The sequence below is a fragment of the Tribolium madens genome, unplaced genomic scaffold, assembly GCF_015345945.1.
Source record: "Tribolium madens isolate multiple individuals breed KSU strain unplaced genomic scaffold, Tmad_KSU_1.1 Scaffold_97;HRSCAF=244;Tcas5.2_LG3a, whole genome shotgun sequence".
Classification (NCBI taxonomy): Eukaryota; Metazoa; Arthropoda; class Insecta; order Coleoptera; family Tenebrionidae; genus Tribolium; species Tribolium madens.
In genome coordinates this window covers 8,600,134-8,614,916 of record NW_025401069.1, presented here as the reverse complement: position 1 = coordinate 8,614,916, position 14,783 = coordinate 8,600,134, and the positions used below count along the sequence as shown (strand labels likewise).

General features: G+C 32.3%; 3 protein-coding genes across 3 annotated transcripts in view; 1 reads left to right on the top strand and 2 right to left on the bottom strand.

The window, feature by feature from the left end:
* LOC123014944 (tyrosine-protein phosphatase Lar) overlaps positions 1 to 14,783 on the top strand; it is a 225,594-nt gene that overhangs the window by 40,618 nt on the left and 170,193 nt on the right. The gene's annotated exons all lie outside the window — the stretch shown is intronic.
* Positions 5,053 to 5,758, bottom strand: LOC123014946 (fibrous sheath CABYR-binding protein-like). Its single transcript, XM_044414288.1, has 2 exons — positions 5,630 to 5,758; positions 5,053 to 5,571 (listed from the first exon to the last, which is right to left on the bottom strand). Exons 1-2 carry the CDS (start codon positions 5,679 to 5,681, stop codon positions 5,102 to 5,104), a joined length of 522 nt encoding a protein of 173 aa, XP_044270223.1. The 5' UTR covers positions 5,682 to 5,758; the 3' UTR covers positions 5,053 to 5,101.
* Positions 9,872 to 10,643, bottom strand: LOC123014947 (cuticle protein 7-like). The gene is made up of 2 exons (XM_044414289.1): positions 10,503 to 10,643; positions 9,872 to 10,435 (listed from the first exon to the last, which is right to left on the bottom strand). Exons 1-2 carry the CDS (start codon positions 10,512 to 10,514, stop codon positions 10,016 to 10,018), a joined length of 432 nt encoding a protein of 143 aa, XP_044270224.1. The 5' UTR covers positions 10,515 to 10,643; the 3' UTR covers positions 9,872 to 10,015.

Sequence of the window (14,783 nt, the reverse complement as noted above, 5' to 3'; positions counted from 1 at the left end):
TTTAAATTGATCCTGAATTTATATATATCCTTATTACCTACCTCATGTATGAATTAAAATTAGAGAATGTAAGCAATAGTTTTTTTTAATTTATTTTTTAATATTTTAGGTACACCTAGTATTATTAGGTATGTACCTAGTATTACCTAGTATTGTATTAGGTATGTATATATGTATGTATACGCCATTCGATTTATGAGCAATTGAATGTTAGCTAGAGTAAATGCAATGTATTTACGAGTAAATGTATGGTTTCAGTACATTGGATTATTCATTCTTTACAAAATAATTTAACCAATATTCGTGTTGATGTTGTTACAGTCATATTGGCAATGCATTTGATTGATTTCTGTGTTACGATTATATGAACTTTGCTTATACAATATGAGGTAGAGATGAATAGCGTGTTTAGTTAATCGAATATACAGTAATATAAAGTTACATTTTTTAATAAAAATATCAGTTTGAGATTAGGGTATAAAACTATTGTTGGTGTTATTTATAATTTCTAAAGCAGCTTAAAAGAAAAGTTGTTTCTCATTTCCAAAAAAATTACAATACAAGTACGTAGGGTCGAGTTGTGTGAGATGGTCACTGTTTTGCACTTGAGACGGTTATTCTGCTTATTCCTTGCATATTAAACCTTAGATTGTTTTTACATGTTTGGAAACTTAAAATGCAAAAAAGAAGAAAAAAAGAGTAAAACCAGAAAAAAAATATTATCAGTTATCAGCTTATCACATATATCTAGATGCTAGCTACAGATAGAAAATAAACTATAGAAAAGATTATGAAATCTGTGACTACTTGTAATTACAAACATTGGTCTTCAGTTTTTTGTTATTCTTAAGATCATATTTACATTTATTATGTTGTAATAATTTCTTTTTTATTTCAGACTTCATTTTTCAGCTGCATTATGACATTATAACTACAGTTTTAGTTTAATAATTTGAAAATGTGTTCTTAAACATCTGACGAAGAATAAACTATGTATACATACGTACACATATAATAATCATTATCTGCAAATTATGAAAATACACACTAAAGACGTTGTACAATTTTTATTTAGGTATTGATAAAGTAATAAATTCCTGTAGTTTATGAAATTAAACTATTCATAATAATCGAATGCATAATCGCGTTCATCGTCATAAAGTGTGTCATCTTTATCATCGCATACACATTTTTCACCATTAAAATATCCTTTTCGGGGCTGCGGATTTCTTTGGAAAGATGGTAAAGTTCTTGGTAAAAAAGACTTCGCAACGACTTCACTTCTACTGACATCATGTGGAGGAGTGTAACCAAAAGATCCTGAAAGAACGTTTTTACAAACAAAAAATATTAAATTAGGGTTACCTTCAGCGACGTAGATTGATGCAATGAAGAGAAAAGTTATTGTCAACTTCATCTTTCTGACTGATAAGAATTTAGTCCACTTAAATGCTATATTATGTAAGTACATGAAAAGTTTTAATTAAATACATTTACGAATGTATAAAATAATGTGATTTCGCACTGATATTAAAAGATAATTGGTTTCTTGATAAATACATCTGTTAAATTAGTAACAGTTGTTCTCCGTGGTGAACAAAAAGTATCGAACCAAGCGTTTTTTGCATAAACTAATTACTTTACAAAAAACTGATTTGCACATTATCAAGGACTTATAATAATAATGTGCTCGTTTTTCAAAAATAAAATTTTCCAAAATTTCTTTTAGTTTTCGAGTTTTGCTAAATTTCTGCTCTGCCAATAGTTTTTATAACAGTAATCATTAGATTTTAGCTAGTAATTATTTCATGTAAGCATGTAATTTTAAAATTGAAATATATTAATAAATGAGTGTTTTTTTTTTAATTTTTTTACTGTTTTTAATTTTCTGGATTACCAGACTTTAGATCATTTTCAGTACCTTAACGATTCTAACAACATTGTTTCGACCAGATCGGTAGTTTAAAATATAGTAGAACATTGTTACCAAATAGTCCATATACTTAATGCAATTTTTAGTTAGTCTATTCAGTTTAGTCAAATTTTACAAAACTTTGTTTTTAATTTAAGTTTTTTGTTTTTTTTTGTTTAGATAGCTAACAAAACAACAAAAGTCTTTCATTTAACAATTCACTATATTAACTGTAAAACTTGAAAGTTAAATCATTACGATTTCACCTCCCGTATGTATAATTCAAATAACTATAACAGTAAATAAATACCAGTAAAAAGTTTGGAACCAAACGTTTTTTGCTTAAACTATTTATTTTTTGAAAAAACTAATTGATGAGTGATAAAGTACTATAAAAATGTGATGATTTAACAAGAATAAAATTTTTCGAAATTTCCTTTTGTTTTGGAGTTCTACAAAAAAATTTTTTTTTTAATGGCAACCCACTACAAAATCATTTTTCTCATAAAAGCTATACTCTAAGGATTACAACTATCTGCTTTATATTTAATTTTTTCAAAAAAAATTTTTCCCATAAATTGCAATTTTGACAAAAAAAATCGCATAACTCAAAAACAAAACAAAATTTCGTTCTGATACTACGATCATATTTTTTATATTACTTTAATTTATATTAATTATTATATTCTGGAGCCAAATGATTAAAAATAAAACCGCTTGGTTCCATACTTTATATTCACCCTGTATGTAGTTACTTGTTATAAAATTGATAGTTAATGAACTACTACTATTGTAAACAAAATACCTAATTACAGAGGCCATATACACCGTAGCTAAGTATGGCTTTTATTTTATGCACAACTGTAAATCGAAGATACATTTGTGCGTTTTCAAAGTGATTGAATCTCATTGGAAGTAATATTTTGGAGTTTAATTTCAATTTTCTTTATTTATTTCAATTAAAGTATACAAATTTGACATTTGACAAGACAAGTTTTAGTTGGTTTTTTAGTGTCTTCGGAAAAAGGTATTCTTGCCTGGTATTAATTCATATTGTGTAGGCCTAGAGAGCGCCTCCCTGCAAAATTGCATAATGACGAATTTGATTTTAAATAAAAACTTTCATACATCTATTATAATCCAATGAGGCCGATTGATAGCCCTTGTAGTAGGGATCAGTATCAGCCGATCCAGGGAGTGGCAAATAAGCAGATGGTGGCTTGTAAATATTAATATAGGGTGCATCGTCGTCATATGTTCCTGGAGATTCCGATAATGGTCTGAGATGAGTGGCTGTAACTGTACGGAATCGTCAGAAGATTAGAATAAATTATATTACGAGTATTTAATTATTACGTACCTTTGCTGACACCAAAAATTGTTAAAACGGCGACAATGAATAACAATCTCATTTTGATTCGTGAATAAATTTGATTACAAATGACAAAAGTTTATATGCATGTGGAGCACCTACAAATTAAAAACTCTTATTCGTCGTAAAATTGGTTATTTTGATTGAAGTTTGCTCAGTTTTGTTGCGTTAAGCTTTGAGTTGATTGGTTGCAATAAAAGATTAAAAATTATATGCATTGTTAATGATTTAGGTGATGCATTTAATTTATTTTTATTACATTTCGTAATCAATTGAACAAAAAATTAAAAATATAAAACATGTTTTTCTGTTTGCATAGAGATAGAACAAAAAAAAAGTATTATAAAATATGCAAATAAATGGTTGTAAGATTGTATACATTATATCTATACGATGTACGTACAATGTATACCAGGTGAATAAAAAGTATGGAACGAAGCGTTTTTCTCGTAAACTAACCACTTTACAAAAAAAAATAATTAGTGTAGCGTAAAGTCCAATTAAAATGTGACCATTTATCAAGAATAACATTTTTCGAAATTTCTTTTAGTTTTCGGGTTTTAGAAGAATTTTTTTTTTAAATGGCAACCCACCATGATAATTTTTTTAATTAAAGATTATGATCTAAAAATAACCTTTAATTATATAAAATTGTTTTTTAGCCAGTACTTTTTTTTAATTAATTGTTAAAGTTGCGTTCCGAGCTTATCACGAAGATTTTCCGAACTTAACCGAAGTGGTTGTTTCATGCTTTTTATCATGGGAGAGCGCTGATTTCTATGCAAGTGCTTTGGGGTGGTTTCGAATGGACTAAAAATAGAAGAAAATGATTTGTTTTTACATGTTTTGATCAATCCGGAACCACCCCAAAGCACCTGCACCAAAAACCGGGCTCTCCAACGACCAAAGTTATGAAACGACACCCTCGTTCAAGTTCGGAAAATCTTCGTGATGGGCTCGGAACGCAAATTTAACAATTTATTAAAAAAAAGTACTGACTAAAAAACAATTCTGTTTAATTAGAGGTCATTTTTAGATCATAATCTTTAATTAAAAAAATTACCATAGTGGGTTGCCATTTAAAAAAAAAAATTTTTTTTCCAGAACTCGAAAACTAAAAAAAATTTCGAAAAATGTTATTCTTGATAAATGGTCACATTTTAATTGGACTTTACGCTACACTAATTTTTTTTTGTAAAGTGGTTAGTTTACGAGAAAAACGCTTCGTTCCATACTTTTTATTCACCTGGTATGTGTTACTATTAATTATTAAACAGACCTTTATAACATGATTTTATGTAGGTATTTTTTCAATTTAAATGTTGACACATATTTGTTTTTGCAATAGGAAGAACAGTACGGAATTTTGTTTATACATTTAGAAAGAAATATTTTAGGAGGTTGTGATATATTTACATCTATTTACTTACACAGGGTGATTCTGGCTTCCTGAAAAATTGTCAAGATTTGTCTGAAAAATATGAAAGGTGAAAGAATTGTAATAAAAAGTTACGTTATATCCATACATTATTTTTAAAGTAATGAGCGATTTCGCATAAGCTACAAGTTTGAGTACAGTTATTTGGGCCAAATTGTATGTGCATTTGCATTTCTTTTTCATACAATTTTTTTAGTTTTATTGAATCAGATTTTTTGAAAGAACCAAGCTAAACTTTAGGGCCAATTAAGCTTTAATGAAGTTATAATTATTTGGAAACGTTTATTATTGTGCAGGATGTTCTTCAGAATTATTTGTAAAACCATATTATTTATGTACCAAGTACGTCTTTATTTTTATTTCACATATTCACATTTTTTTAATCAACTACAGGATTTGGGTCTGGAGAACTTTCTTCAGCTTGTTTTGCTTCTTCGTCTGCGTTTGGTTCTTCCACTGGCTGTTCTGCTGGCGATTCCTCTCCTGGCTGTCCTTCTACTGGCGGTTCTTCTTTTGGCTGTTCTTCTGCTGGTTGTTCTTCTGCTGGCGGTGCTTCTGCTGGTTGTTCTTCTGCTGGCTGTTCTTCTGCTGGCGGATTTTCTCCTGGCTGTTCTTCTTTTGTCTGTTCTTCTGCTGGCTGTTCTTCTGCTGGTTTTTCTTCTGCTGGCTGTTCTTCCAATTGCTTTTGAAATTCGCCAGGCTTTTCATTCATAAAAGGTGACAGTAAATGTTCCGGAACAAGAAAGAAAATATTTAATGGTCCTTGAATAAGTGGTTTTAGGTTTCCAAAAAGAACGTGTCGTAACGTGTTTTCTCTTATAATTGTACCATACCTTACTGGTGGCGCACCTAAGGAATAAAGAATTTGTTTTTGTTTATATAAAAAAGGGAAGAGTAATGTTTTTACCTGAAGTTGCACTAAGGACGACGAAAAGAACAATAATAGCTGTAGTCTTCATTTTGGTGTGTAAGTAATATGTCTGCGCTCAAGCTACTTATATTTAGTCTGTTTTCATCATAATTTTTGATAAAATAGCTCACGAAGACATAAAAATGTTATTTAGGTATATTTTTTATTAGAGAAAACTATCACGATTTTTTTTACTTTTACGATAATGTTTATCACATATTGAATTTATTTTATACCATGCGTGCTTGTGATGTTTTAGTTAGACCTTATAAGTGTTTGAAAATAATTACAGTTACAAAAAAATTTATGTTTGTGAAAAAGATAATATTACCATCGTTTAGACTTTGAATTGAAATCTACATTGTTAAAACCATATAGTTATATAGATACAACCTTTAACATTGCTCGTTTATATTATTTGTGCTATAGCTTGTGTAAATATTTTAGGGCTATTCCTGAACAAAAGATAAGCATCGATTTAGACAAACTTGATTTATTCAGCATGACCGGTGAATTACAGTTTCCTGTAAATGTCAGAGGACGGCACCATTGAATTTTCCCCACGGTTAAACCCTTCCCTGTCACATAAGTGGTTCCCGAAGTCTTGAAAGTGAATTAACAATATTGCGTGCTGAATTTCAGTAGAGGTAAACTTGACATCAACAGATAAGAAACGGAAGTAAAGGCCGTTTGGCAAATGTGCCTTCTGAACAGAAATAATCTGGGAACGTAAATCCCCAAGAAACCACTATAAGGAAAAGTGCTAAGGGGCCAAGTGTCGCAAACCTCAAGGGGTTTGCTGCAGCGCGAGTGGTAGAATCGAAAGCTTTTTGGACTATTGTATCGTGTCGTAAAAATATGTCGTCGTTTATTCCATAAAATTGAATAACCATACAAAAACAACAAAAAAGAAAAAGAGAATAAGAAAGAAGCTATTAGAAATTTTAATGTAGTGTAAATCTCAATAAAAATATGTCTTCTGGATTATTTAATATTTATTTGTTTACTTGGAGAAGAAAGCAATATTCTACAGTTTCGATATGAGGTGCCTAATTAAATTAAATTTAGAAAACAAAAATTGAAAATTTAAAGCTTCAACTTTTTTGGCTTTTTTGTGGAAAGTTAAAGTTAAAACTCAAACTTTGAAAACTCAGAAACTCAAGTATTTGTATACAGGGTGTACAAACAGTATGGAATCAAGTGTTTATTATTTCAATTTACTACTTTCTGAAGAAATTAGTTCTACATGACAACAAAGTATTAATTGTTTTTGAAAAAAAATTGTTTGTTATTTTAAATGGCAATCTATTATGAATAACTAAGGATCCATAGCACGAGTAGAGTTTACCGGCTTGTTGGGGCAGCCGGTATATTGATTGTTTTTTCATGTAGCTTCCTATAACCGAAAATGATCACATGGTAGAGAAGGGTGGAAGATGAGTTTTTATCGGATTTTTGTCTGTTCGCTAAACATGGCAAATGAACGTTTGTTGAATTCACTCCAACGCATTTCTCTTGAAAAATAAATTGATTAGTACCGGGCGTTAATGGTAATTCGGAGATTGCGGATGGGAGGTGCGAGTTAATCCGAGCCTCATTACACAGAAGCGCCTAACGTCATCCTCTCTTCTGCCACCCTAATTGCGTTGTAGCAGGACAAAGACGATCGTGAAGGTGCGTGCGTGACGAGAATTTCAGGAAATCAACCGACAATTACCTAGTTGTTCAATGCTTTTAATGCATGGGTATTAGCATTTTGTTGGATAGTTATGATTCTAGTAGGATAATGTACATGTAATGGAAATTTCTTGTCTTTATTTTTGAAATTACTGAAGAATAATTGCCGACAAAATTTCGAATGTAAAATGAGTTATTGTGATTCTTTGAGCTTCAATGCACCTGAAAGAAGGTAAAGGACACATCGAAATTCATATACGAGTTCTCAATTGAATATGGATGAACATTACGGAAACTTGCTTGACTTTTTTTAGTGAAAAGATGAAATGATGAAATTTTGTGAACAAATTTTCTTTTATTAATCCGGTCCTTTTAGCATCAAAGTGGAATGACGACAAATTAGTAACACAATAATATATCCAGGATAATATTTCTCTCAGTTGGTTTTGAAAGCGGCTTTGAACAGGCATGCTCCTCATTCGCGAAAGGAAAAGGCTTTGAGTTGTCCAATATAATTTTTTTACAAATGATTTACAAGATTATATCGATTTTTGATAATAATCATTTCAAAATAAGGTACCAAGGTACATAAATACATAATTGAAAGTCGAATATTACGCAATGTGCAATTTTGAATTAATAATATTATTATCATTTATGTTACATTTATTTTTGCATTAACCTAATAATGTTTGTTTGTTTATGTTTATTTTAACTTTCGTTTTTAAACTATCAACTGAATTATGCTAAATTTTGCTTGTAGATATTATTATTTGGGAGCAACTGACTAGCTACCTAAAATGTTATTTTAAGGGTGAATAGTAGTGAAAATTATTATACAGGTTTTAAAATAAGGTGAATTTGCACCGAGGGGCACTTTTGAATATAGGCGTGTGGGGCAGTTTTGAACAGTTTGAATCAGCAGGAAACACTTGCCAGAGAAAAGAAACGAAAAATAGTAGACAAAAGGAAAGTTAAAGCCAAGGAAAAAAAAGTGACAAAAAATTTATTCAAAAAATCTAAGAAAAATGAAGAAAGTTTTGATGAGACATTAAAGTAATTTATGATGATTCAACCCACATTGGTTCAAGATGGAAACGACAAAGAAAGGCTTATAGCAATGATTCCGCTTGCATATTTTGAAATGGGCTGTTCTCGCTTTCTAAGGCAGGAGAAAAATGGATCATATACATCTCTTGCAAGAAGTAGGCACAATGCCAATGTGCTGGTGTAAAGTACAGCGCAAAATCTTACATGTGTGATATGTGCATGCTTGAACACTAATTTAAGTTGTAAGTCTTTTTAATTTTTATGTTTTGTTTTTTTTTTCAAAGTTTAAAATTTGTTAGAAAAGATTTTTTTTTATTTGTATTTTCACATTTATAATACAATAAATTTGTTTTTTCACATGTATCTTTAATTCTTTAAGTTATACAGGGTGATGAAAAAAAGGCGCCCACGATTGAAACAGGCGCGTCCTTTTTTATTGAAACATTGTGACCATCATTCCAAAATAAGTCTAAATAGATTCTTTTTAAAATTTAAACAGTTTGTCTAACAGCACAAAGCGGCAATATTGCACAATTTTCTTTTACTAAAAAACTATTTCACTCAGGTATTTTTCGTATCTAGGAAACCTTTTTGACTTTAATCGTTCAAATTTCACACAACAAACAACATTGAAAATTGATTTTTTTGTTGCTACCGTTTCCAATAATTGAATATTACTTGGACATTTTCTGTATCCTTGTGTATCTTGTTGCAACATTGACAAATTTTCTTTGGAGCCAAGAAATGGTATCCAAACATCTTCAATAAAGTTTATTTCAATAGACTTTTTACACATTTTTTTAAGAACACCGTCAACAGTATCAAAATCTAGACTTTAACAATGAAATTATTTTAAAACTGTTAATTATATAGATTTCTCTTTTCTAAAAAGGAAAGTCTATATCTTACTGATAAGAGCACAAATCCAATTTTGGTCTTCGAATTCGTCTTTAATAAAAGATCACTAATAACGTGTGGATTAACACGGGCGCCTTTTTTGCATCATACTGTATAAAGCTGTTTTAAAACTGCCTCGTGCCTGTTCTAAACTGCCCCCGTCTTGGGGCGGTTTAGAACAGTTGCAGACAAGTTTTCATATTGTTTTTTTCTATTACCTATTCAAAATGACTGTGGTTTCCACAGGTATTACAAACATTGCATAACATATCAAACTATAATTCACTGCAGGTAAGAGCTTCGTAAACTAATATTTAAATTTTGTTCGAAACTGCCCCCCTCTCCCCTACTCAACATAAGTATTGTTCAAGCGTATGTCAATAAAGTTCAATGGTAATAAGTCGTTACAGTTTTTGTGTACTGATTAGTGTCACAGCGTTGATAGCAAGGTTTTAAAGAGCAAACATATTCGTATTTTCGTTTTGTGTGAATCTATATGTATACATAAATATTTTGATGAAATTGAATTGTTGTGGAAGAATGTTCTGTTCTAACTTTAAGTTGAAAGCTGTTTTGCAAAGTTTCGAATTTTCGACGGATAATAAAACAAGTAACTTTTACGAGTTCACTGTGTATATCATTAGCAATACTTTACAAGACTATACAAACTGTTAAACTGAACACATTATCGTCATCCAAAGCAGAGTATAAAATAACGGTCGGTGGGTCGTAAAGCCTCGTTACGGCCGAGATTCGCTTTTAGTGTCCGGTGATGAGAGGAGCAGCGACTGTTGCTACGGGCACGGGGTGGGCCCCCGCAGTCCTATGAACCACAGCATTAAAGCCGGTGTGGGGCCCAGCACTGTAATCAACGGTGCGACGAGAGCCATCCGGATCGGTCAGACTGTATTGTCCGTGGACGACATCTCCATTACGAGTTTCGTGTTGGCTCTTGGAATCACCGGTGTGCTGATCATTAACGGCGTAAGCGTAGTTGTACTGAGGGTTGTGGTCGTAGGGCTCCACACGGGTATGTACGACGGGGGCGACGGCCGGAACAGCTGCAACTACATGCGTGGGGGCGGGTGCAGGGTGGTGCTGGACGTTGGAGTAAGCAAAGTGACCTTGCTGCACGAGTCCGGCTTTGGCGAGGGAAAGAGTCGCAGCCAGTAGAAAAATCTAGAAGCGAGTGGAACGAATGAAAGCGAATAGTCGCACACAAAACGGAGGGAATAAATCCTTTTACCTTGGTTTCCATTGTGCTTCCGTCGTCGTGTTGGAGTCTCTTGAAAGACTGATAACATTACGGAGGAAAAGGGAACTTTTATAGCCAATAGGGAGTGTAGTTTGATACCTGTTATGCAACCCTGTTACAGATATAAACTGATAGTGACCGATCTTGAACACTACACGATACGTCTGGGAAATAAATACGGTTCATGCACTTGGATACATATTGGAGTATCAGTATCATATAATATTTGATTAGGATTTGTGTACTGCACATGGAATTTAATTAGTTTTTTACGAAGATCAAAAATCAGAAAAACAAAAAAAAAACTCTTAACTTTTGCAAATTTATTATAATGAAGAATATATTAGATAAAATGTAGTTGAGAAAATTTAATTAGTCAATTCTTGCAACCAACACCTGACGAGCTCGTTCTTCTCTTCTCATTTTTACGAAGTTTAAACTAGTCGCCCTTCATAACTCGGTGTCTTGGAAAATTTGTGCAGACAATTTTCTCGAAACGCCTCTTATCGTCTTATCTAAACGAGAGCCGCTTCTAATTGGAAAGCAGGCGTCTCCGCATGCGGTACACGTGATTTTACCGGTGTAAACAGCAAGCTCGTCTGCAATTTCCGTTAATTACATTAAAACGCGAGTACCATCCAAGTGTCAACGAGCATTCGCAAAGTAATCGCAGCGTTTAGCCGGTTGCACGCACGATTTGTTATCGAACCGAATGACCGCGTAATCATATTATGGGTCATTTCGAAAAATATGGATCGTGATGGGGCGGCCGGAGGCAGAGTACTCCGTTAAACCGACGGATTGACCGCCGACGGCGGAATAACGAATCGTAATGAAGAGGGACGAGTGCGGTTCTGCCGCAATTAATGGCCGTGCCGATTGCAACCGGAACTATTTGTTTTTACAAGGACAGGGTTTGAAATTATTAACCAATATAAAAATAAGGGTGTGCTGTAAAAAGAAATTTAAACAAGAAAGCAAGATAAAAATTGACTGTTAACTACGCTAAAACGACATTTATGATTATATTTCCTCATATTGTTCAAAATATTCAAATTTTAGTTGTTCTTTTCATTTCTTGTAGGTATATAAGTTGTAGGTATTAATCTACGTTACGCACAAGATTTGTGTTGTATGTTTAACGCAGCGAAAGTAAATTTGATGATAACACCTATCATAATTACTAACTTTGCAATCTGCAATAAATCTCCGGTTGTCAGAAACCGCTTTTAAGCAAAGGGTAGTCTTCGAGCTCTTATCATAGCATTAGCATTGGAACCGGCGTTTTGAACTTCCTTGCTACCAATTTACTGCTCAAACAACTTCTTCGTCTTCGATTTAATAATAATATTTATGTTCTGTAAAATCGATTCCTTGTCAAAAATTTAAATCTTCAAGTGAAACGGTGCCAGTTACGGCGCACTCCAAGTACCAACAGAACGGCACCTATATACGCTGAATTATCATATCTAAACAACCCTTTGGCCGTAATTAAATTTACGAGTTTATTCGAATTACTTCATGAGGAAACTTTTCAACTGTTTATCGTTTTACGTGCGAATTAAAATCGGAAGACCTCCTCTGAGTTCAGATTGTTTGCTGATAACAAATTTGATTCGGCTTCTAATTGGTGTGTTGTGAGTTAGTTTTGTATCTGGAGGTCGTGCTCAAACGGCTAGATAAGATGAGCCACAATTACGGATCTCAAAGCATGCAAATGTTGCGTCGGAAAATTGCACAAAGACCCGCATCCGCTTCCTCTCTGCAACAAACAAACGATCGCGTATAGCGCTAAAGCCGTGATTGTGAAAATGACAAAAGCCTTTTGTTTAAATAAGTTTTCCCTTTGTCAATTGTATTAACCAAAATCAATTTTTCAAAGCGTTTTGTGAAATTATCGCTTACTTCAATTTTTGCTAGTTGCAAAACTTCCTCATTACGGGCTCGATAACGCCGCAAACGCAAACAGCTTCGTTTCCACCCTGATGCTAATGTGATGTCGCGGGGCGGGTGTTGGTCCGGAGGCTTGAATTCTTATCTGCCAAAGTGTTCGCAGCGAGCCTATTATCATCAGTTTGAGAAAATGTGATGTTCGCCCGACTGTAATTAGGTTAAACGTGTTATGGCAATTACCCCACTATTAAACGGAATTAAACCAATTTATTCTCAATTGACACGGCCATAATTAAATTTACATTGCAAAAATGCCGCGAACGTAGTTATGGACGGCCAGAATTACGGTTTCGGTAAGGCAGAGTCGTAATTTTCCCGGGAAAGAGGGTTGTTTGGGGCTTGCTTTCGGGTTTTTGATGCTTTCCAGGGGTCTAGGCCAATTCGCCGGAGGAGAAGTGAGTTGGCGAGGTGTCAACAATGATGATTGGAACTGGCGATTGAAGGGCGAGGGGACGGTCGTTTTGAGAGTTTTTCCTAGTCTAGACGGGTTATGGGGGCGTAATTCGCTCGATAAATTTGACAGAAATCGAAATGATGAAACAATATCAAATGGAGAAACTATAGAATCTATTGAAATACATATATGTACTATATTTTATAAACTTTTTTTATATTATAGCTCAAATAACATTTAAATCTAGGTATAGTTTATTACTTTTATTGTGCTTTTATCAAAGAAAATATAAAGTAGAAAATAAGACAAACGGATCGTAATAAAAATTTTAATACAGTCAACTTTATTTTTATTTACAGTTTGATTTTTATAATTTATCTTTATATAGCAGGTTGATTTTCTAGTGTATTTGATTATAATATAGTTGATCAACATGTAATTTAGTTTAGTGTCAATAAAATTAATTTGATTTGAATTTTATGAAATTCTGGTGAAACGTACCGGAGATTTTAATATCATATCAGCGGTGCAGAAAATATTTGAAGATGTAGTGGTAAAAACACAAAAAAGTTAAAATTACACAATTTTTGAGTACTATTTTAAAGTTTACGTTTGCAAACAGTCGTCGACACACAAAATAAGTAAGTACATATCTTTAACAAAAGACACTTTTGGTCAAAGCCTTGCGTCTATAAAATTTGAGATAATTATAATTATGTAGTATTATAGATAATTATATCATTTAAATTTTATTTAATATTCTGTTAACTACATCTTTACATGAAAATATTTATTAAGTAAATTTGAACATAAGATAAGGTGACCAACCGTACTGTTTTTTGTAAATGCTGTCCTGGTCAAAAAATGGTAAGAAAAAAACCAGTAAAAGTACTGTTTTTTAATGTTCTGCCAAGCAACTTCAAATGCAAATAGAAGACCGAATGGCATTTTTGTCATTTGCTGTTAAAAATATGGTTGACTCGTTACAGACAGATGGTGAAATCAACAAGTTTTCAAAAACATTGTAATCGGTTTTTATTCAACAAGTAGCGATTATCTTCGTGAATGGAGTGGACATTTTAAAAGTGTAGAATATTTCAAATGGATTTTGGTTGAAAACATTCCTAAGATTGATGATGATGTAAGCTCTTTTTTCAAAACTTTCCCCAAATAAATATTCTTGAAACGGAACTGTTTGACGAATTTTGTTTTTTGGTGAGATATGTAGCTAACAGAAGAAAAAATCGAAGAATGGAAGAACAAATCTGTTAGCCTTTCAGTTAGATGGGTAGAGATTTTTAAACATTTTAAAGAAAACGATTTTAACTATGACATCATAATTATATTGGTGGAGTACTGTATGTGTCTTCCGGAAACAAACAATTTTTTCAATGTGTTTTTTCGCAAATGAACAATTTGCGACTCAGTTACTAGTTACAATGTTGCGTTCGATGCTTATGGTAAAAACCAACCTAAAGTTTACATGTACGTAATTTTTGGGTATCTTAAAAAATGAAGATCTTTTAAAAGCAATTCATTCTTCAAAGAAATATAATTTTAATAAATGAACAAATTGGTGTTTTATATGGATTTTTTTTAATTTAATAGTTTTATAATGAAATTTTCTTTTGTTGATGTATTTTTGAAGTATTTGTTTTTGTTTGTGTAAAATAAATATTTAGTAATTATCCACCAACTTTATGTCCTGGTTTTTGGTTTTCTGTAGTTGGTCACCTTAACAATAGATGATAACAATACTATTTATGAATACATACATATAAGGTGATTCACGAGGAATATTGAGCCTAACCAAATTCCAGATGCAACCACCATTACTTTTCGCAAGTTATTTTGCGACAACTGTAATGTTGGTTGCATCGAAAATTTGGTCATACTCATTATTCCTCGTAAATCACCCTGTATTT